This window comes from Phascolarctos cinereus, unplaced genomic scaffold, assembly GCF_003287225.1.
Source record: "Phascolarctos cinereus isolate Bilbo 61053 unplaced genomic scaffold, phaCin_HiC Scaffold_4;HRSCAF=312, whole genome shotgun sequence".
Taxonomy (NCBI): Eukaryota; Metazoa; Chordata; class Mammalia; order Diprotodontia; family Phascolarctidae; genus Phascolarctos; species Phascolarctos cinereus.
The window spans coordinates 151,519,716-151,537,118 of NW_027555847.1; the positions used below are offsets into that span (position 1 = coordinate 151,519,716).

Genomic DNA, 17,403 nt, shown 5'->3' on the forward strand with positions numbered 1-17,403 from the left:
AAAAGTCATATGACTCCCTGAAAATCATGATTAAAAAATTTTTAAGGAAGTTATAGGGGAAGAAAAGAATGACTATTAAACTAACTATTAAGGATGAATAGTACTTTACATTCTAAATGTGAAGCTATGTATTAGCACTATTACAATTCCAGAGTGCTATGCAATGGATTCAGTAGGATGAGCAAGTAAATTGAAAAGCAAACTAATGTCTCTTCAGACACTGGAACCCAGAGAAGAAATTTTCTCCCAAGTGGAAAATGTGATGCAATCAACCAATGAATCTCTCACCCGAAGAACAAGAGCTTTGTCTTTCTTATGAATTGTCCTTTTGCAGGGGGCAAGATATGGGTCACTTCATAGAACAGCAGAAAGAAAACCAGAAGGGCAAAGACCTGAACAGATGAACTTCACTTTGATACTGATGGTTTAGATTGGAGAAAAGGAAACAGTTTCTTCCTGTTCTTTATTCTTCCCATACAAAACACTCTCATGAAACCTTCCGCCAGAATCTGCTTTAAGAAAAGGTTTAGAAAAAGAAGAAAACCACTGATCAAGGTGCTAGCACTGGGTAGGAACAATGCTTCTCATTTCATGCACATGACACACCAGGAGAGCCACCTGCAGAAATTAAATTGGCTTTGCACTCCTTTACTTTAAGGTAGGGGTATATGTAGACCAACTTAAAGCAGAGACTGGGTCAATACAGAAGGGTGAGGGTGGGGAATGTATACTCTGTTGATCCATCTTGTCCCAATTCTGCCGCTAATGTCACAATTAGAGGGAAATACTTGGAAAGGAAAAAAAGAAAAAATGATGAGAGAAGTTCTGCCCTTCTTTCAAACCTCTCATTCTCCTTCCAATTCTCCTCTCTCACCAGCCCACAATTGACTCGAGCTGCCAAACTCAGAAATAGTTTTCAAAACCTTTGAGTGTCAACCACTCAAACAGTAACTGGATTAGGTGAATGACCAAGGGCATCTATTTCTTCTACCCAAAACTAGGATGAAGAAATGTAATAGCAAGAGAATAAGTGGTCCAATTCATAGCTGGGACAGTGGCTACTTGAATAAAATGGACCTTCAAATAATAAAAGTGGACATTTATAGAGAGCTTTAAAGTTTGAAATAGACTTGAAATGTATTATTTTACTTGATCTTCACAATCTTGGGAATTAGGTACTATAGGTATTATCTCCATTTTATAGATAAGGAAACCTAGGTACATAAAACTTAAATAATTTTCCCATAGTCATAGAATTTGCACCCAGGTCTCATAAGCCCGTTGCCAAGTCCAGCCCACTTTATGGCCACATTCATGTTAAGTGAAAATAAATGGTTAACACTCTTCAAGTTTCTTTCTTCTTTCCTTTCCTTCTTTCCTTTCTTCCTTCCTTCATTTTTTTATGAGATTGGGTTTCCCTGTCTCACCCAGGAAAGAAGTACTCACCGGCCAATTCCACTCTTGACTGACAACAAAGCTTTCACCTGCTCCATTTCTGACCTGGGCTAGATTGCCATGCCCTACCCTTATGCAGCTTGGTGACCACCCACTCCTAGGAGTTCTTCATATTGGTGCTAGACTTAATGAGGACACCCTATAGGCATTAGCACTCCTGCAGTTCAGAACTCCCAAGATCAAGAGATCCACCAGCCTGAGCTTCCCCAGTAGCAGAGAGATTAAAAGGCCCACACCATCATGCCCAGCTCTCAAGTTTCTGAGAGTAAACTTCCACCAATATTCCAACAGAAATACATTCATATTCACAGGTACAACAGCATAAACCTATTAAAGGAAGGGACTGTGGCAATCACAACTTAGCCTGTGTTAAAAACTGTTTTCATGCCCTCTCTAATCTTTGTCCAAATAGTTAAATGGTGCCAACACACAGTAGACATAAGGCACAATTAACATTAGTTGATGAAAATTTGAGACAGAGCATAAAAGTCTGCTTCCTGCTTTACTATGGAGAAGCACACAGTGCATGCTTGTTAAGTGTAACACACTTTAAAAAAAAAGTCATGTTTTCAAAGGATGAAGTAAGTTTGAGTTAATTTATTTACTTCAAGGGAAAAGTGCCAAGCCAGATGGCATTGGAAACAAAGGCCAGTCTTCATAAGCACCACCCAATGCATGCTTACCACTGAACAGATTCAACAGCAAGGGTGCCAGTGACAGTAGTGGTTTCAGTGGTGTGGACCCTCTCCTGTTTGAAACTGGCCCAAGACCATCTATTTCTTTTGCAAGTTACCACCATCTGGTAGTAGTTCAGTAGACTGCCAGCCTGGGTCCAGCTCAAAGTGGCAACCTCACAACGAACTGTGTGTCCTGGGATAAAGCTCTACATTATCCATCTTGGGTTTTGAGTACAAGTAGGATGTTACTCATATATCTTTATATGAGGAAGCTTTTAATTTTTTTTTACTTTATTATTTTTTTAAAGGGAAGAGGGGTTGTGCGTACAGGTCCCTGAATTTAACTTTCTTAACACCACTTCCTTTGCTCAAATGTGCCAATAGCAGGGTTATTTTTTTTAAGTTATATTTTTTCAGCCAACCACAAGGGGTCAGAGGCCTAAAAGGGTTGTCAATTCTTATTTTCCTAGCAAGTTAGAGAGCCCTCATTTTACAAGCTAACATGATTCCATACCACCTTATGAAAATGTAAGATATTACATGATATGCTAATTGTCCACAAGCAGCTCCAAAGGAGTTCTTGAATTCCAATGTTGGAATGGACCTGAGATGATCTAGGTTCTATTCTAACTTGAAGCATGAATTCCCTCTTTGACCTTTGCAAGCAGCCATTTTGCCTATTTATGAATACCACCCTTGGGACATTACTTACTGAATCAGGCAGCCCATTCCATTTCTGGAAAGTTCATTGTAGGTTCTTTATTACACCGTATCAAAAATCTACCTCTCTAGAACCTTTCTATGTGTGTTATTAGAATGCAGACTCCTTTAGAGCAGGATCTCTCTACTTTTCCACGTGCCCAGCACTTAACACATACTAAAAGATGAATTAAAAAAATTTTTTTTTGTTCTCTCCATCCAGGGTTCGGACAGCAGCTAATCTCAGACTATAAAGTCTGACAGTCTTGTTTCTTGGAGAGTAGTGGATAGTTTCTAAATTTGTGAATTTCCCCTACCAATTCACATCACAACTGCTCTTTAATTTATAATGTTGAAGAGCACCGGTAGATTAAATGACTTGCCCAAAACCACATTCCTAGTATGATGAACGAGGTGGTATGATGGATACAGCACTGGGCCTGGAGTCAGGAAGACCTGAGTTCAGACTTGACCTCAAACACTTGCTAGCTGTATGTCCATGGGAAAGGCACTTAATCTCTGTTTACTTCAGTTTCCTCATCTGTGAAATGGGAATAATAGCACCTATCTCCCAGGACTGTTGTGAGGATCAAATGAGATAATATTAAAACACTTAGCACAGTGCCTGGAATGTAGTAAGCACTATATAAATGTTAATTTTTATCATTACTATTGTTAGTGTTGAAGGCAAGTTTCCCTATCTCTAAAGTCATCCCAACTTTCTAAACACAAGACCACACTAATCTTTAATAGGACAAATATCTCTCTCTGTGATTGTTTAGGTTAATCAGATCAGGAGACAACGGAGTTGTATGAGAACCCTTTTAGCTCTTTGGTTCTTCAGTTTTTATTGTCATTAAAATATCATTTCATTAGGTTTTCAAAACTTTGAAGAATTCACACTGTTCCAAGAGGTGGATTTGAAAATAAATTACTTTTCTAGGAATTCCCTTGTAGTGAGGATTCCTATTCTATCTTCATTTTACTTGGAGTTCTTAGTGTTGGAACTACAAATACCCAGAGGCCAAGACTCTTAAGGGAAATAAAAACAAGAAATGTCAACTCCAGTTCAAAGGTGATAGAAGCTGTGTCCTACACTCTGTTGCTAATTTGATCCTTAACCCATAGAGGAAGGAGGCTCTGAAACTTAAGACAGTGATCACAGATCCAGGTCTAAAGGGACATCACTCAAATTTCTTTTAACAAAGGGTCTTATATTAGTTTAGTAAAGATTTTTATCTGTGGCTCAGATAAAGAGCTTAGGATCATTTGTTTGCCAGGTGTCCAAACAAAGAACATGGCTAAAGAGGTGATAGTCCTCTGAAAGTAACAGGTTTTAGGGGTTTTTAAAAAACTCTTTCAAACAGTAATTAGGCAGAGGGGAGAAGTAATCTTCCCTGGCAAGCTGCAGTATTATGCAGGATGACTTCAGCAACTTGGAGAAAAAACTGAATTCTAAAATACAGGTGGAGTTTCTGGATATGAAGCAATTCACATGCCAGTTGTTGGGAGAAGAGGACTTAAGGAGCCTTATCTTTTCTGACAACAGAATCAGGTTCAAAGTTATTAAAGACTCATTTTAAGGAGAACAAAACCCAGGAATAAAAGCTCAGGTCTCCTTCCTCTTCTCTAAACTGTTGGGACAACTCAAGCAAGCCTCTGTAATTTTTTCTTTTGCAAAATGAAAATTCCTGCCCACACCTCATAGAACATTAACAAGGTCAAATTAAACCCTATATATATGTTTTGAGTGCACTGTAAGAGAACTACTAATTTTTTTTTTGAATGGAAAAAGTAGGAAAATAGTCTTCATAGGGCTTCACTAGGCACACTCCAGAGCTCTACAGTAAAAGATATATAGTGGAAATATATTTTGGAGATAGGAAGGCCAAAAACCATCATGCAATATGAGATCACGTTAAACTTTTATGTTCACCGCTTATGAATAAAGGTGTTACGGAAAATATAAAATTATAAGTGCATAAATGAAATTATAAATCTAATGGAACAAACTTGGGAACATATTTAAAACTGATTTTTAAAAAAGCATTCTCTAGGACTGATAAGAAATGTTGGTGCAGAATTGTAACTCTTAAAAGGGAAATAAAAAAATTTGGGTAAGCCAATGGGAGAAAACACTGCTAGCAACTCCTAAGATAGAAGTAAATATTTGGTCAGCCTGTGTTTCAAAATAACACTCATGATAGATTGTTTAGATGACTTTCAGTATGTGGTATCAACATCAAGGAGACTCCTAGCTTCAGAAAACAAAGTGAGGAAATAGACTTTCTGCCACTGGTGCTTTCTGGCATAGAGTAACCTGACTGAAAACAGTTAAGAGGGATGATCAATGACTTTGACTTACTCACACTAAGGGCAGGAGATAGGTTGAAAAACTGCAGAACTACAAAGTATTACTCTTTGATTAATCAAATTTCTAGAGTTTAGGGTCCCATATACTTAAAAGGAATAGGAAGAGAAAAATGCAAATGCACGTTAAAAGGACAAGAAATCTTCAAGACAGAAAAATGCAAAAGAAAGACTGACTTGAATGTGGAAAAATATCTGTGGAGAAAATTCTAATGAAACCATCTTGAAGGATGGAGTGTAAGAAATAATGACTGCTGTTAGTGTCTGAGCTAAAAAAATTTTTAAGTAATACCATGGCCCCAGGTTACTATATTCCAAAGGGAGCATGTAGTCTAGATTAGAACATTGTTCCTGTAAAGCAGGAAAAAATAAAATAAGCAAGAAATCAGACTACATTAAGTGAGTGGAATCACTAATTCAGGCTTCTAAATTAACTGAAAAGAACCACAAAAGTGGTCCCTAAAACTGTTTTTAAAAAGACAACACTTAAAAAATATACACCCATACAAAAATTAGAAGGGTTGGCTTATATAATTCTTAAAGTAACTGGTTAACTACCTAATGAATATATGCAGTTTCAAGCTTTTTTCAGCATACTGGATAAACTGGAAAAAGGATGGATATAAGATGGATGGCAGGTAGGTAGAGAGATGAATAGATAGATATCTGGTAAGAAAAGTCAGCTTTGGAAGTTACCATAATTCTTCTATAAAGCTCAACAGGAAAAACAGTATCATTAGAGGAAATTAAGTTAAGGAAGTTGAACCTTGTGGCCCTTTGGGGATTAGAAACACTGAATCAGGTGATAAAAGTTATTGTGTAGGTACACTGTTAGTTTTCTTCAAGCTACAAGCTATGTGAAGTTTGTTTAAATTGGTTTATGATTAAAATGATGTCACAGATTTTGTCAATGACAATGTTCCCCACTGACTGTTGTAGTCAAAGAATTTGAAGGAAGGTATGAGGTTGGGTGTAATGAAACAAAGTAACTATTAATTCACTAAACAAGTGGTATTGAAAGAGAGGCAGGAGCCTGTTGACTTCTCATGTCTGGGTTTGCATTAGTTTGCATTCATGATGCTCCTTAACCTACTCACTTCTTATGAGCTACTCTACCCATCACAGAAAGATGGTCACACCCTGAATCTTGCCATCACCCACAAACGTACCACCTCTAGGGCTCAAGAAATCTGAAATCTCCTTAATTGACCATAATTGGATTTTCACTTCTCCCTTGGCCTTCCTTTTCCAAACCCTACTCTGTTCACATAGATCTTCAATTCCCCGATCTCTCAATTCTCTCCTACCCCATTTCCCTTGTACTAGCCACTCTCTTTTTCCCATGTTGGCCTCTTGATGAACCAGTTCATCTCTACACTGTTCTACTCTCTTGAATCTCTACCCCCTTTCTATCACCAATTACACCTAGCCAAGTTTCAACCTTTGATCACTCTTGCCATTTGCCACCTGTGCACCTATATATGTGCTGCTGAATGAAGATGGATAAAATCAGGCAACTATTCTGACTGAATCCACTATAAATTTATGTTACATTTGGGCTCTCACTACTATTGGGCAATTCTACTGTACGTCTGTTTTCAACTCACTATCTCACTCTTCACAGCTGCCCTTCCAAACCTTTTCATCCCTTCTCAAACCTTTCCTGGCTCCCTCCACACTCTCAGCTGAGAACTTTTTTTTTTCATATTTTACAGAAAATGTTGAGATTATTTGCCATGAGTTCCCTCTTCTCCTCTCTTCCTCACTGTTGTCTCACACGGTAAGGTAGCCTTTCTCCTTACCAAGGCTAACCCCTATACCTGTTCAAACAGTCCAACTCTAATCTGTCTTCTCCAACAGGTTGCCCCCTCCGTCATCTCCACTCTATCACTTTCAGTCTGTCTACTGGTTCCTTTTCTACCACCTACAAACATGCTCGTATTTCCCCACATCCTGAAAAACCCAACTGATCCTTTCATCCCCACCACCGTCTTTTGTCTCTTCTGCTCTTTGTAATTAAACTCCTTGAAAAGTAAAGGCAGTAGGTGCCTCCAGTCTCTCTCTTCTTAACCCCTTACAATCTGGCTTGACTTTATCATTACACCAAAATTGTTCTCTCCAAAGTTTACAGCGATCTCTTAGCCGCCAAATCCAATGGCCTTTTCTCAATCTTTATTTTCCTTGACCTCTCTGCAGCCTTTGACACTGTTGATCATCCTCTCCTTCACACTCTTTTCTCTAGGTTCTTTGGGACGCCATTTTCTCCTGGTTCTTGTCTAAACTGTTTGACTATTTGTCTTTTTTGTTGGGTCCTCCTTCAGATCAAGCCCTCTACCAGTAGGTGTCCCTCAGCATTCAGTCCTGGGACCTCTTTTCTTCTCAATTTATACTACTATACTTGGTGATCTCATCAGCTCCCATGGATTTAATGTCCACTGCTATGCTGATGACTCTCAAATCTACCTTTCCTGCTCCAAACTCTCCAACTTCTGACTTCACATTTCCAACTGCAGTTCATATATTTCAAACTGGATGTCCTACAGTCATCTTAAACTCAACATGTCCAAAACAGAACTCATCTTTCTCCTATACCCCTCCTACCTCCTCTATTATTGTAACACCATTTTCCCAATCCCTCTGGCTCTTAATTTAGGAGTCATCCTCAACTGCTCACTCTCTCAACACCCCTCTCCCCAATATCTAATCTGTTGCTAAAACGTGTCCATTTCACCTTTGCAACATCTCTTGAAAATGCTCCTTTTTCTCCTCCGACAATACTATCTCTCTAATTCAGGCCTTCATCACCTCATGCCTGGACTACTGCACTAGCCTGTTAGGTTGTCCTGCCTTAAGTCTCTTCACATCCCAATTCAGCCTGCATTCAGCCACTGAAGTAATTTGGCTAAAGCTCAAATCTGATCATGTCACCACCTGGCTCCCTACTGTCTACAAAAAAGCTCTTTGGTATTCAAAGTCCTTCAAGACGTAGCCCTCTCCTACCTTTTCATTCTTCCTAAATCTTTACACCACCCCCCATAATCCTCTTTGATCCAGTGGCATAGACCTGGCTGTCCCACAAACAAGACACTCCCTCTCAGCACCAGGTATTTTCTCTGGCTGATGTCCATACATGGAAAGATCTCCCTCCTCAACTCTACTAACCTCTGAACCTTCAAGTCCCAACTAAAATCTCATCTTCTATAGGAAGCCTTCCCCAACCTTTCTTCATTAGAGAGCCTTCCCTCTGTTATTTCCTATTTATCCTGTACATAACTTCCTTTGTCTATATTTGTTTGCATTTTGTCACCCAGATTAGATGGTGAGCTCCTTGAAGGCCGAGACTATCTTTTGTCTCTTTTTGCATTTGCAATGCTTAACAAGGTGCCTAGCACACAGCAGGCATTTAATAACTGTTGGCCAATTGATGATCCTGTAACAATATATTTAGGACCTGGAATTTTGTCGAGAATGGGTAGATTGCAACCCACCTCTATGTACCGTACCCTTAGAGAGCTACTTGAACCTCGGAGAAGTTAAGTGACTTTCTCATGCTCACACAGGTAATCAACATCAAAGGTGACATTTGAACTCTGGACTCCTTGACTCATACATACACTGGGTGTTCAGAAAGATTAAGTGATTTTTCTATAGGTCACAGAGTTATTAAATAAGAGTAAGGGCTTTTAACTCAGGTCTTCTGGCTCTTGAGACTGGTGCTCTTCTTCTTATACCACACTTGCCTTCAAGGTTCTGACCTGTGAGTTCTAGTCATGAGAATGTGGTAGGGAGAATTAATTCAGAAGAAATAATTCCAGCTTCTCAAAAGCTTCTCTCCCACTTCTTCCCCTTCTCCCCACCCCGCACCCTCTATCTCCAGCAAACTTCCATTTATAGCCTTGACACAGTTCACAGTCTACAGCAGAGACACCTCTGGTTGGCTACACAGGTACAATATGAGAGTTCAAATACAAATTAATTACACAAAAAAGCTCATTTTAAGGCTTCTGTGCACACATTTTGGACTCTTATAAAACCCATATTAATGCCTCCACCCCACTCCCAACACCCTGACAAACACTCAATAAAGAAGGGGGAAAAACACTTGTTGGTACTAAAGCCTTTACTGTAATAAACCAAATATATTTACAATTTATACAAATGTTTAACCTTCAACAAAAATACAAAAAACATATCACAAGATGCAAAACCAGGGAACAAGTTCATCGGAGACACCACTGCTCTACATAGGACAGAATGCAAGTTGAACTGCAAAGAACAGAAAGGTCATCTCACATATTCAGGCAATGAGAGCGATCTCTAGGAGGTCACAGAGACAGAAAGTAAAAGGCTCCAACATTCCTCAACAGACTCAGTCTCTGAATCCTAAGACCTTGGCTATCTGTCCATTCATTTTTGCCTCCATGCTTCCTTGGGGTCTAGGCAGGTGACCTTTATTTAGTTTGCCAGATGCTGCCTTGTCTTTGTAGACTTGGAGTAGTTTCATGAAAAGGTTTGGAAACATCAGATTTCTTCTTTTTGTTCCTTAAGTTACAACCTTTCTACTTCTACAAATTCAAAACATTTTGGCCCAGTTCAACTCTAAAAGTTAAAACCACATCATGTTTTCAGTAGATTACTTCATAGACTGTAGCTTTCTTGTCTCCAGAGCCAGTGACTATGTATTTATCATCCACAGAGATGTCACAGCTAAGCACTGATGAGGACTCTTTGGACTAGAAAACAAAACAAAACAAAAAAAGACACATTACTGAGAGAGAGATAAAAAACAGACCACATTCAAATTTAGTTTCACATATTGGGAGAGCCACAGATTATCACGGACAAGTTACATTTCTGTAATTATTTCTAGGAAAGGAGCTCCTACCTGGAATATACTGGCTCCATAGGGGGTCCTCCAGGCATTAAGGAGGTTATCTTTTCCAGTACTCACAAACCATTTACCTGTAAGTAGAAAGGGTAAATGGAAAGTTTTAACAAGAAACAGAAAAATCCCCAAACCCATCATAACACACCTATGCTGAATTTACTTAAGATTTACTTAAACTTACACGCATCCTTTTAATATCTGGCTGTTAATATCTGAACAGGAAACTCCCTGGTCAGAGAGAACGAAAATTTAAGGATGACTATGAGAGCCTATGAACCTAGGTGGATACTGCCTCAATTAAAACAATAAAGGCTAAAGAAAGGGCAAGTTTATGGGGCAAATGGATTCTGTTTTCTGAATTTGAACCACTGATAGGACAGCCAGTTGGAGATGTGGGACTAGAATTCATGAAAGAGATTAGGACTGGATATATAGACATAGATGTCATAATATAATGGAAATTTCTACCATTCCCAATGTATATTTTGTAGACAAAGTAGAGATGGGAAAGCGTAAAATTTTTCCTTAAAAAAAAGCAAATCTACATGAATGCAATTCCATAGTCTAGATAACATTTCTCATTAGTTAAAAGGATTGAAGCAGACACCCATTAGTAGTTTCTGAGGGCGTTATTAACACAATGGAAAAATTATTATTATTATTACATCCAGCTGCTTAACTCAAGAATAGCATTTGTTCTGACATATGAGCTTCAGTTAGTTTGGTTGGTTTTTTTTTTAAGTATGTCCTAAGGATTTGTTTTCTATTCTACTTACCACAGTAAGCAAACTTTAGTGACAAAACACAGCTTTCATGAAGATGCAACTGGTACTTGTCTGGTTTATTGACATGTAATACTTCCACATTACTGCTCTCCATGCCCACTGCTAGCCATTCCCCAGTTGGGCAATATCCAAGAGAAAAGATCTATAAAAAGCCAACAAGTCAATTAATTCTTCTGCATAAAAAGTATGAAGGGGAAGAGGATGAATGGTACTAGGATATATCTATATTTAGACTTCTTTCTCTATCTCTACTAGCTATGGATGGGAAAAACTCATTTAACAATGTATAAAATATAAAAATGTGTTAATTATCATAGTGCTTGACTTTCAGTAGAAATGCCTTATAAACAGAAAAAAGCATAAAGGAAATGAAATGAACATTAGTCTATGCTTTTCCTTCTTTCATAAAAATGTAGAGATTTGGGAAAACTAAATTTCACTCAAAACTCTGGGGGTCCTCCCCTAAAAAGAGCTGAAAAAATTTAAAACAGTTTTTCCAAGCTTTCACTTTTCTAAAGGCAACAAACATGAGAATGATAGGAACAAAGAAAGGCACGTAGAAAATGTACATTTTTATGTACCTTCCTAAACTAAAAGAAAGTAAATCCAGATGAGTCAAGGATGCTAAATTTTTTTTTACATATAATTTACTTTCCATTCCCCTTCCCCCACCTTCAAAGAAAAGGAAAAATACTGGTGTGAAAATTTTTATGTGTATTTTACTTCCTATTTCATCACATCTTTAAAGAAAACTAGAAGTCCTGGTTATACTGCCCCCATGAATTCAAAATTTCTGGAAACATTACATCATTATCCCCTCAAAGACTTGATAAAGCTAGTCCTCTATTCCTTTTATTGGGGAGAAGTCATGGAGAAATCATTAAAACCAGCTGCTTCTAGTAACTCAGGGTCTTTGAAAGATTGCAACAACCCATGGCTTCCTTTTTTGTTATTCCACTGTTTTGTGTTGTTTTGTTTTGTTTTTTGTTTCATCAATTTGGTGATCTGTTGCGGGAAGGAAAGACTCTTCTTCCCCTTGCTGGCTTTGCACAATTTCTGTTCTTGGCCCCGCTTCTAACATGGCTGAAGTCTTCCTGCCTCATTGTTCACTGTGACCCTCAATCATACATCCATGACAATTTGAAAAGACTGACTGTATTGTAAAGTTCATCCTGGAGGTTAGCAAAACTAAACTGTTGCTTTTCTGCATGTGCCATGGGTTCTCACTGATGTGGCATTAACTCAAACCCTATGTGGGCAAAGGACACAAATACAGGTGGATAAAGATGAAGCAGCCCCTCAGGGGAACTGCACATGTAAGACTGACAATCAGCCCCAGATCACAATGGAAAATGAATCTCTGATCAATTTTGATCATGCCAAAGGTATGGCAACAGCCTAAAAGAGAATACACACTAGTTTTCTGCAACTGTTTCAGTAAGGTCTACTTTAGGTCCATACAAGACTTACAGAGCTGGGTGAGTGGGGGTTGGCCTTATGATGCTGGTTCATTCTAGGGGGGACTTTCCCAGAACTCTGATTAGAACTTGAAAGTTCACCAAAGGACAATGTGTCTGGGGTCCCTCTAGGACTTGGGGGAAAATCTAGGAGTCTTAATGAGAATGGGAGCTTGCCTGAAGTTGGATGAAATAATTCCTGGGCACCATGCTTCTCCTCCTACCTTTGCCCTAGCCAATGTAGTTTTAAGGTATGGGCCAAAGGTCTTGTTAGGTATTAAAGTTACAGGACAACAGAGATTGAGATTGTGCCATACTTTCTAAATTAGAGGACCATCAACCAGTTTTGCCATTCTAAGCCATTAGAAGCAGCAGCAGTGGCCTTGTTCCTAGACTGAGGATGAAATTTTCCTAGTTTTTCCAAATATTAGTTTAGATTTAGACACATCTCCACACCACTCTCACCATGGGAGATATTCACTATTTAAGTAATTTTCAAATTATCCCAAAGCTCTGAGGTTTCCACTTCTTACATTTAATTTCAAAACTCCACTTATCTAATCAGGGACAAATACATTTTAAGGGATAAGTAACAGAACCGGGATCCCCTAAGATTGCTTTGTGTTTCTTATCCTCCCTGATGAAAGCAAAACGAATAACTTTCTCGGCTGCTGTGATTATTTTTCTCTCCAATGAGAACACTGTTGCATATTTTCCTAGCACTATTTATATATTAATCAAATAATCATCTTTTGACCTACATTAAAATAGCAAGCATATGTACAACAGACTTTCAAATACTGCTTAAAGAAAACAGTGTATTCTTCACTACTCAAATTCCTTGAATGAAATTATGCAGAAACAGAACAGAGCAGACTGGTTTCAACTTATGCTTCATGAGCCTTGGCCTATGGCACTCTGAAAACTGAGGGTGTTTCTACTTCTTTAAAAAAGGAAATCACAACCTAGCCACTCCTTTGCCTGGGCCTCTACTATCTGGAAGAAACCAACTTGCACATTGAAAGGGAAGAAAGACTCATCACCTGTGAAGTGAAGTCATGCTGCTGTAACTGCCGCCCTTCTCTCAGGTCCCAGGACCTGACCGTATTGTCCAAACCTCCCGTCCAGAGCTTGGTGCCATCATTCGAAATGTCAATACAGCTGGCTCCGTCTGTGTGGCCCTGGAATTGCCTGATAAAACAAACCCGATTGAATAATGATTTCCTGCCAGAGCTCAAGGTAAACACTGTTGTGTTGTTAGTTTTGGACTCTGTAGGCATGTGTCATCTCTTCTGTGTCTGCTGATTTGTAAGATGAAACTACCCTTCCCTTGGGTAGGATATGAAATTGCACCTGCAAAATGGTTTTTGTGATGCAAGCAGTAAGGAAATGGAACTCTATTTCAGCTAACTAAACAAAAGAAGTTAAATAGTTCTTTATTAGCTTTCCCCCAAAAATATTCTTTCAGAAGTTCTAACTCCCCTCATACCTGTAATATTTTTTTAAAAGGGCAACATGCAAAATCCCAATTTCATCCTCAAGTGAACACGATGTAACAGGACAAGACCTGCTTAATAAATGGATGAGATCCACCATCTCCTGCCACCCTCATAGCCATCTGTGAAATGTCACATTAAATATACAGAAGGTTTCGCGACATTACCAGGACAGGATCCAGAAAACCAAACTCTCCCATTACCATGACTGAGTCAACAAAAGGATGCCCTTTGTGCCAGTGGGTTATGAGCTCACATATTTACTCAACTCTGTTTTCAGTGTTAGAGCTTTGCATTAGGAAATCCTAAATCCCAGTAACAAAGGGTCATTCCAAGTTCTATTCAGTCCTCTTGACCTCAAGCTTGGCAAAAGAGAGCCAAAAGCCAACTGCTAATGAAAATGGCAGGAATCTCAGCAAGACATTATTTTGAGGTGGAGTGCAAATGCAATATTCTCAAAGGAATTACACACACTCTCATTTGAGCATAGACTATAGGTAAAGTACTATGCTAGGTTTGCCCCTGCTCACTGAAATTAGATGTAAATCTACCTCTTTCAACTCTTTATCCTTCGTGTTTAGTTATCCTTACACATTTAAAAACATTTTTTATTTACATTTTCAAATTTTCTTCCTCTCTCCAGCTCCTCCCTGACCCACTGAAAAGACAAGCAATAGGATACCCATTATATCCATGGACAGTACCTCATGCATTTAAAAAAGTAAAATCATACTTATTATTTCATTGGTGAGCAACTCCTGGTGAAGGAATTCTCTCAAATCATGCAGACTGCTAACTGTTTAACAACTTATAACCTTAGAGAGTTATCTCATTTACTGAGAGGTTTACCTAGTGTCACTGAGGTGGTGATGGAAACAGGTGGTGGATAAAGATTTGACTTGAAATCTAGTACTGCTTGCTCTGTCCCAGCTCTTTATCTACTATGCCTCTCAGCTTCTCATTTTATACACAAGAGAAGCCTAAATTATATTTGCTGAAGATGTCAGAGTACTAATGAACTAGGTCTTGTAATTACAATACAGAAGAGGACCTCCAAATCCCTTTTAGATTCTAAGTGCTAAAGAATCACAGAGCTCGAGAGCTGGAAGGGACCTAAGTGGCCATTTGGTCCAACAAGAAATACATCTTGACTGTAACATATCCAACAATCTTTGCTTGAAGATTACAAACAGCCAACTCATCCATGTTTCAATAGGACTCTGTGCAGTGCTCAGGCTGACCAATTCATTACCCAGGGTCAACCTGGTGATAAGCCTCTCCACACCCGGCAAGGCTGGTCTTTGGAGAACAGACAAAGTTTGTCAGTTGGGTCACACTACAAATCTTTCAGTGACTAATGCCTAGAGCTTATGGTTTACTGGCATAGCTTTCAAGATCCCAAAGTCACCTCCAGATAATGATGATGAGGCATCAAAGGAAGATTTTTATGGAAGTGGCCTTGATATTGAACTTGTAGGGGAAACAAAGATAGATGATGGAAGGCATTTTATTATACCCTATGTAATTTGGAGAAAGGTTTGAACTCTCTGCTTTTCAAAGCCCCTGAGAACAGGATCATCTGGACCGTGTCACTTCCTGGATCACCCCCTGCTCTTACCACTAATGTCTCTACAACTTTTTAAGAATCATACTCTAAGACCTGAAGCAGTGCAGTGGATTCCAGTGGACCTGGTATCAGGAAGATCTGAGTTCAAATCTAGCTTCAAGCACTTACTATGTAACTCTGGGCAAATCACTTAACCACTGTCTGCCTCAGTTTCTTCATCTGTAAATTGGGAATAAATAGTAGCACCTGCTTCACAGGGTTATTGTGAAGATCAAATGAGATTCTATAAATATATAAAGTGCCTGGCAAACCTTTAAAGAGCTATATATAAATGCTTGTTATTATTATCAATTATTCAAATTCTCAAATCTTACCATCTTCATAAAAGCAGACTTTACTTCACATGAGCTTCATTACTTCACACTATCTAAAACATGCATATTCTTTGACTTAGTCTTTAGTTACTATCCCACTAAATGTATTTCGTTATATGCTTGCCAATAAAAAGCTTTGGTAATTTTTTTTTTTTTGCTTATATGTCCTACACCTAAGCCTCTCTAGGAGTTTTCACCTGTGAAAGAAACTTTAGAAGAAAGGGCCTATACTCAGTCAAAGCCACACATACATACACACACATATGCATACATACATACATACATATACACACACACACCCCCCTATACCTTTTGTTAGATCTACTATATATATAGTATCTAAAGAAGTACCACACATAGCCCAGAAACTGATTTTGTGATTATATGAAAACATCCCTGTATTGGTGAAAGTCATGCAATTCTAGTCTTGTTTTTACAAATGGTAAAACTTAAGCAAACAGAGATCCACAATGCAAATTTCTCATGGCTCATCCATCCATCTATCCACGCATGCATCCAACTAAGTCTGCTATAAAAGCTGGAGTACTGTCATCAGGTCTCATTTGCTTGCCCTGTAAATCAGTGAAATTAATTCTACTGCCATGTTAACACCCACGCATAAGAATAGAGTCTGCCTCCAAGACATTTAACCCCATTTCTACAGATGTGGCTTGAAAATAAAATGGGATACTGAAATTTATCCTACTCTCGGGCATATACACTAAAACATATAAGAGATGGTAAACTCCAAAAGGATGGTAGGTATCAAAGAAGCATAACAAGAGATACAAAAGCAAACAAAACATCTCTTACATATTTCAATCTCATTCTTAACATTTAATTGATTTTAAAATGAAGCCATGCCTTCTTTAACTTATTAGGTGCCAATCATTGTTACCGATAAAGAGCAGGGAAGCCACAGACAAGGAAGAACAAAAAATCACTCCCTTAAGACCGGAACAAGCACAAAGGTCAAGAGGATAATATACAGAAAGGCCCTCAGACAAAAGGACTTTGCTAGATATAATAAGCTTATTGTGTAAGTTTTACTTGGGCCTGAAAAACACCAACACTTAAAAAAAAAAAACATGCTGCAGGGCCATGTTCTTGAAATATGTTCTTCCAGTAATTCTGGACCAGTTTATAACATCATTTCTTAGCAGGTAGCTTCTAATGTTTGCAAACAACAACTCCAACTAAAGCAAAAGCTCCAATGAAGCCCCCTCATAACCTATGCTCATCCCTCCTCAGGCAAAATACAAATACTGGAAAACTGGGGTGAAACTGGGGTGAAGATGGTTAAAGAGAAACTGTAAAAATTCAGGGCAGGGATCATGGTGACAGCCTTACAATGGTCTAGGGCACACAATCTTAATCTTTTTTGGATCATGGGTACCCTTTGGTAGTCCAGTAAAGTCTATGGACTCTTCTCATAATTTTTTTTTTAATTCATAAAGTAAAATACAAAGGAAGCCAAATTTATACTGAAATAAAGTTATGAAAAATAAAACATCAAGAAGCCCTAGTCTAGAGAGTATTGGTCTTTACCCATGAAATCTTGTCATCTCTGTGCCTTTGCACTGGCTCTGCCCATCACATACCTCCTGGAACACTCTCTCTCCTTATTGCTTATCT

General features: G+C 38.5%; 1 protein-coding gene across 11 annotated transcripts in view; it reads right to left on the reverse strand.

Annotated features, from left to right (window-relative positions):
• Positions 1–9,303: 9,303 nt before the first annotated feature.
• Positions 9,304–17,403, reverse strand: part of TLE1 (TLE family member 1, transcriptional corepressor) — a 118,631-nt gene continuing 110,531 nt past the window's right edge. For all 11 annotated transcript variants that reach the window (XM_078152668.1, XM_078152665.1, XM_020966925.2 and 8 more), the window contains 4 exons: positions 13,375–13,522; positions 10,866–11,016; positions 10,087–10,163; positions 9,304–9,934 (listed from right to left, as the gene is read on the reverse strand). In XM_078152668.1, coding sequence (XP_078008794.1) covers positions 9,827–9,934; positions 10,087–10,163; positions 10,866–11,016; positions 13,375–13,522 — 484 coding nt within the window. In that variant the 3' untranslated portion in view covers positions 9,304–9,826. The remainder of the gene's footprint in view (positions 9,935–10,086; positions 10,164–10,865; positions 11,017–13,374; positions 13,523–17,403) is intronic.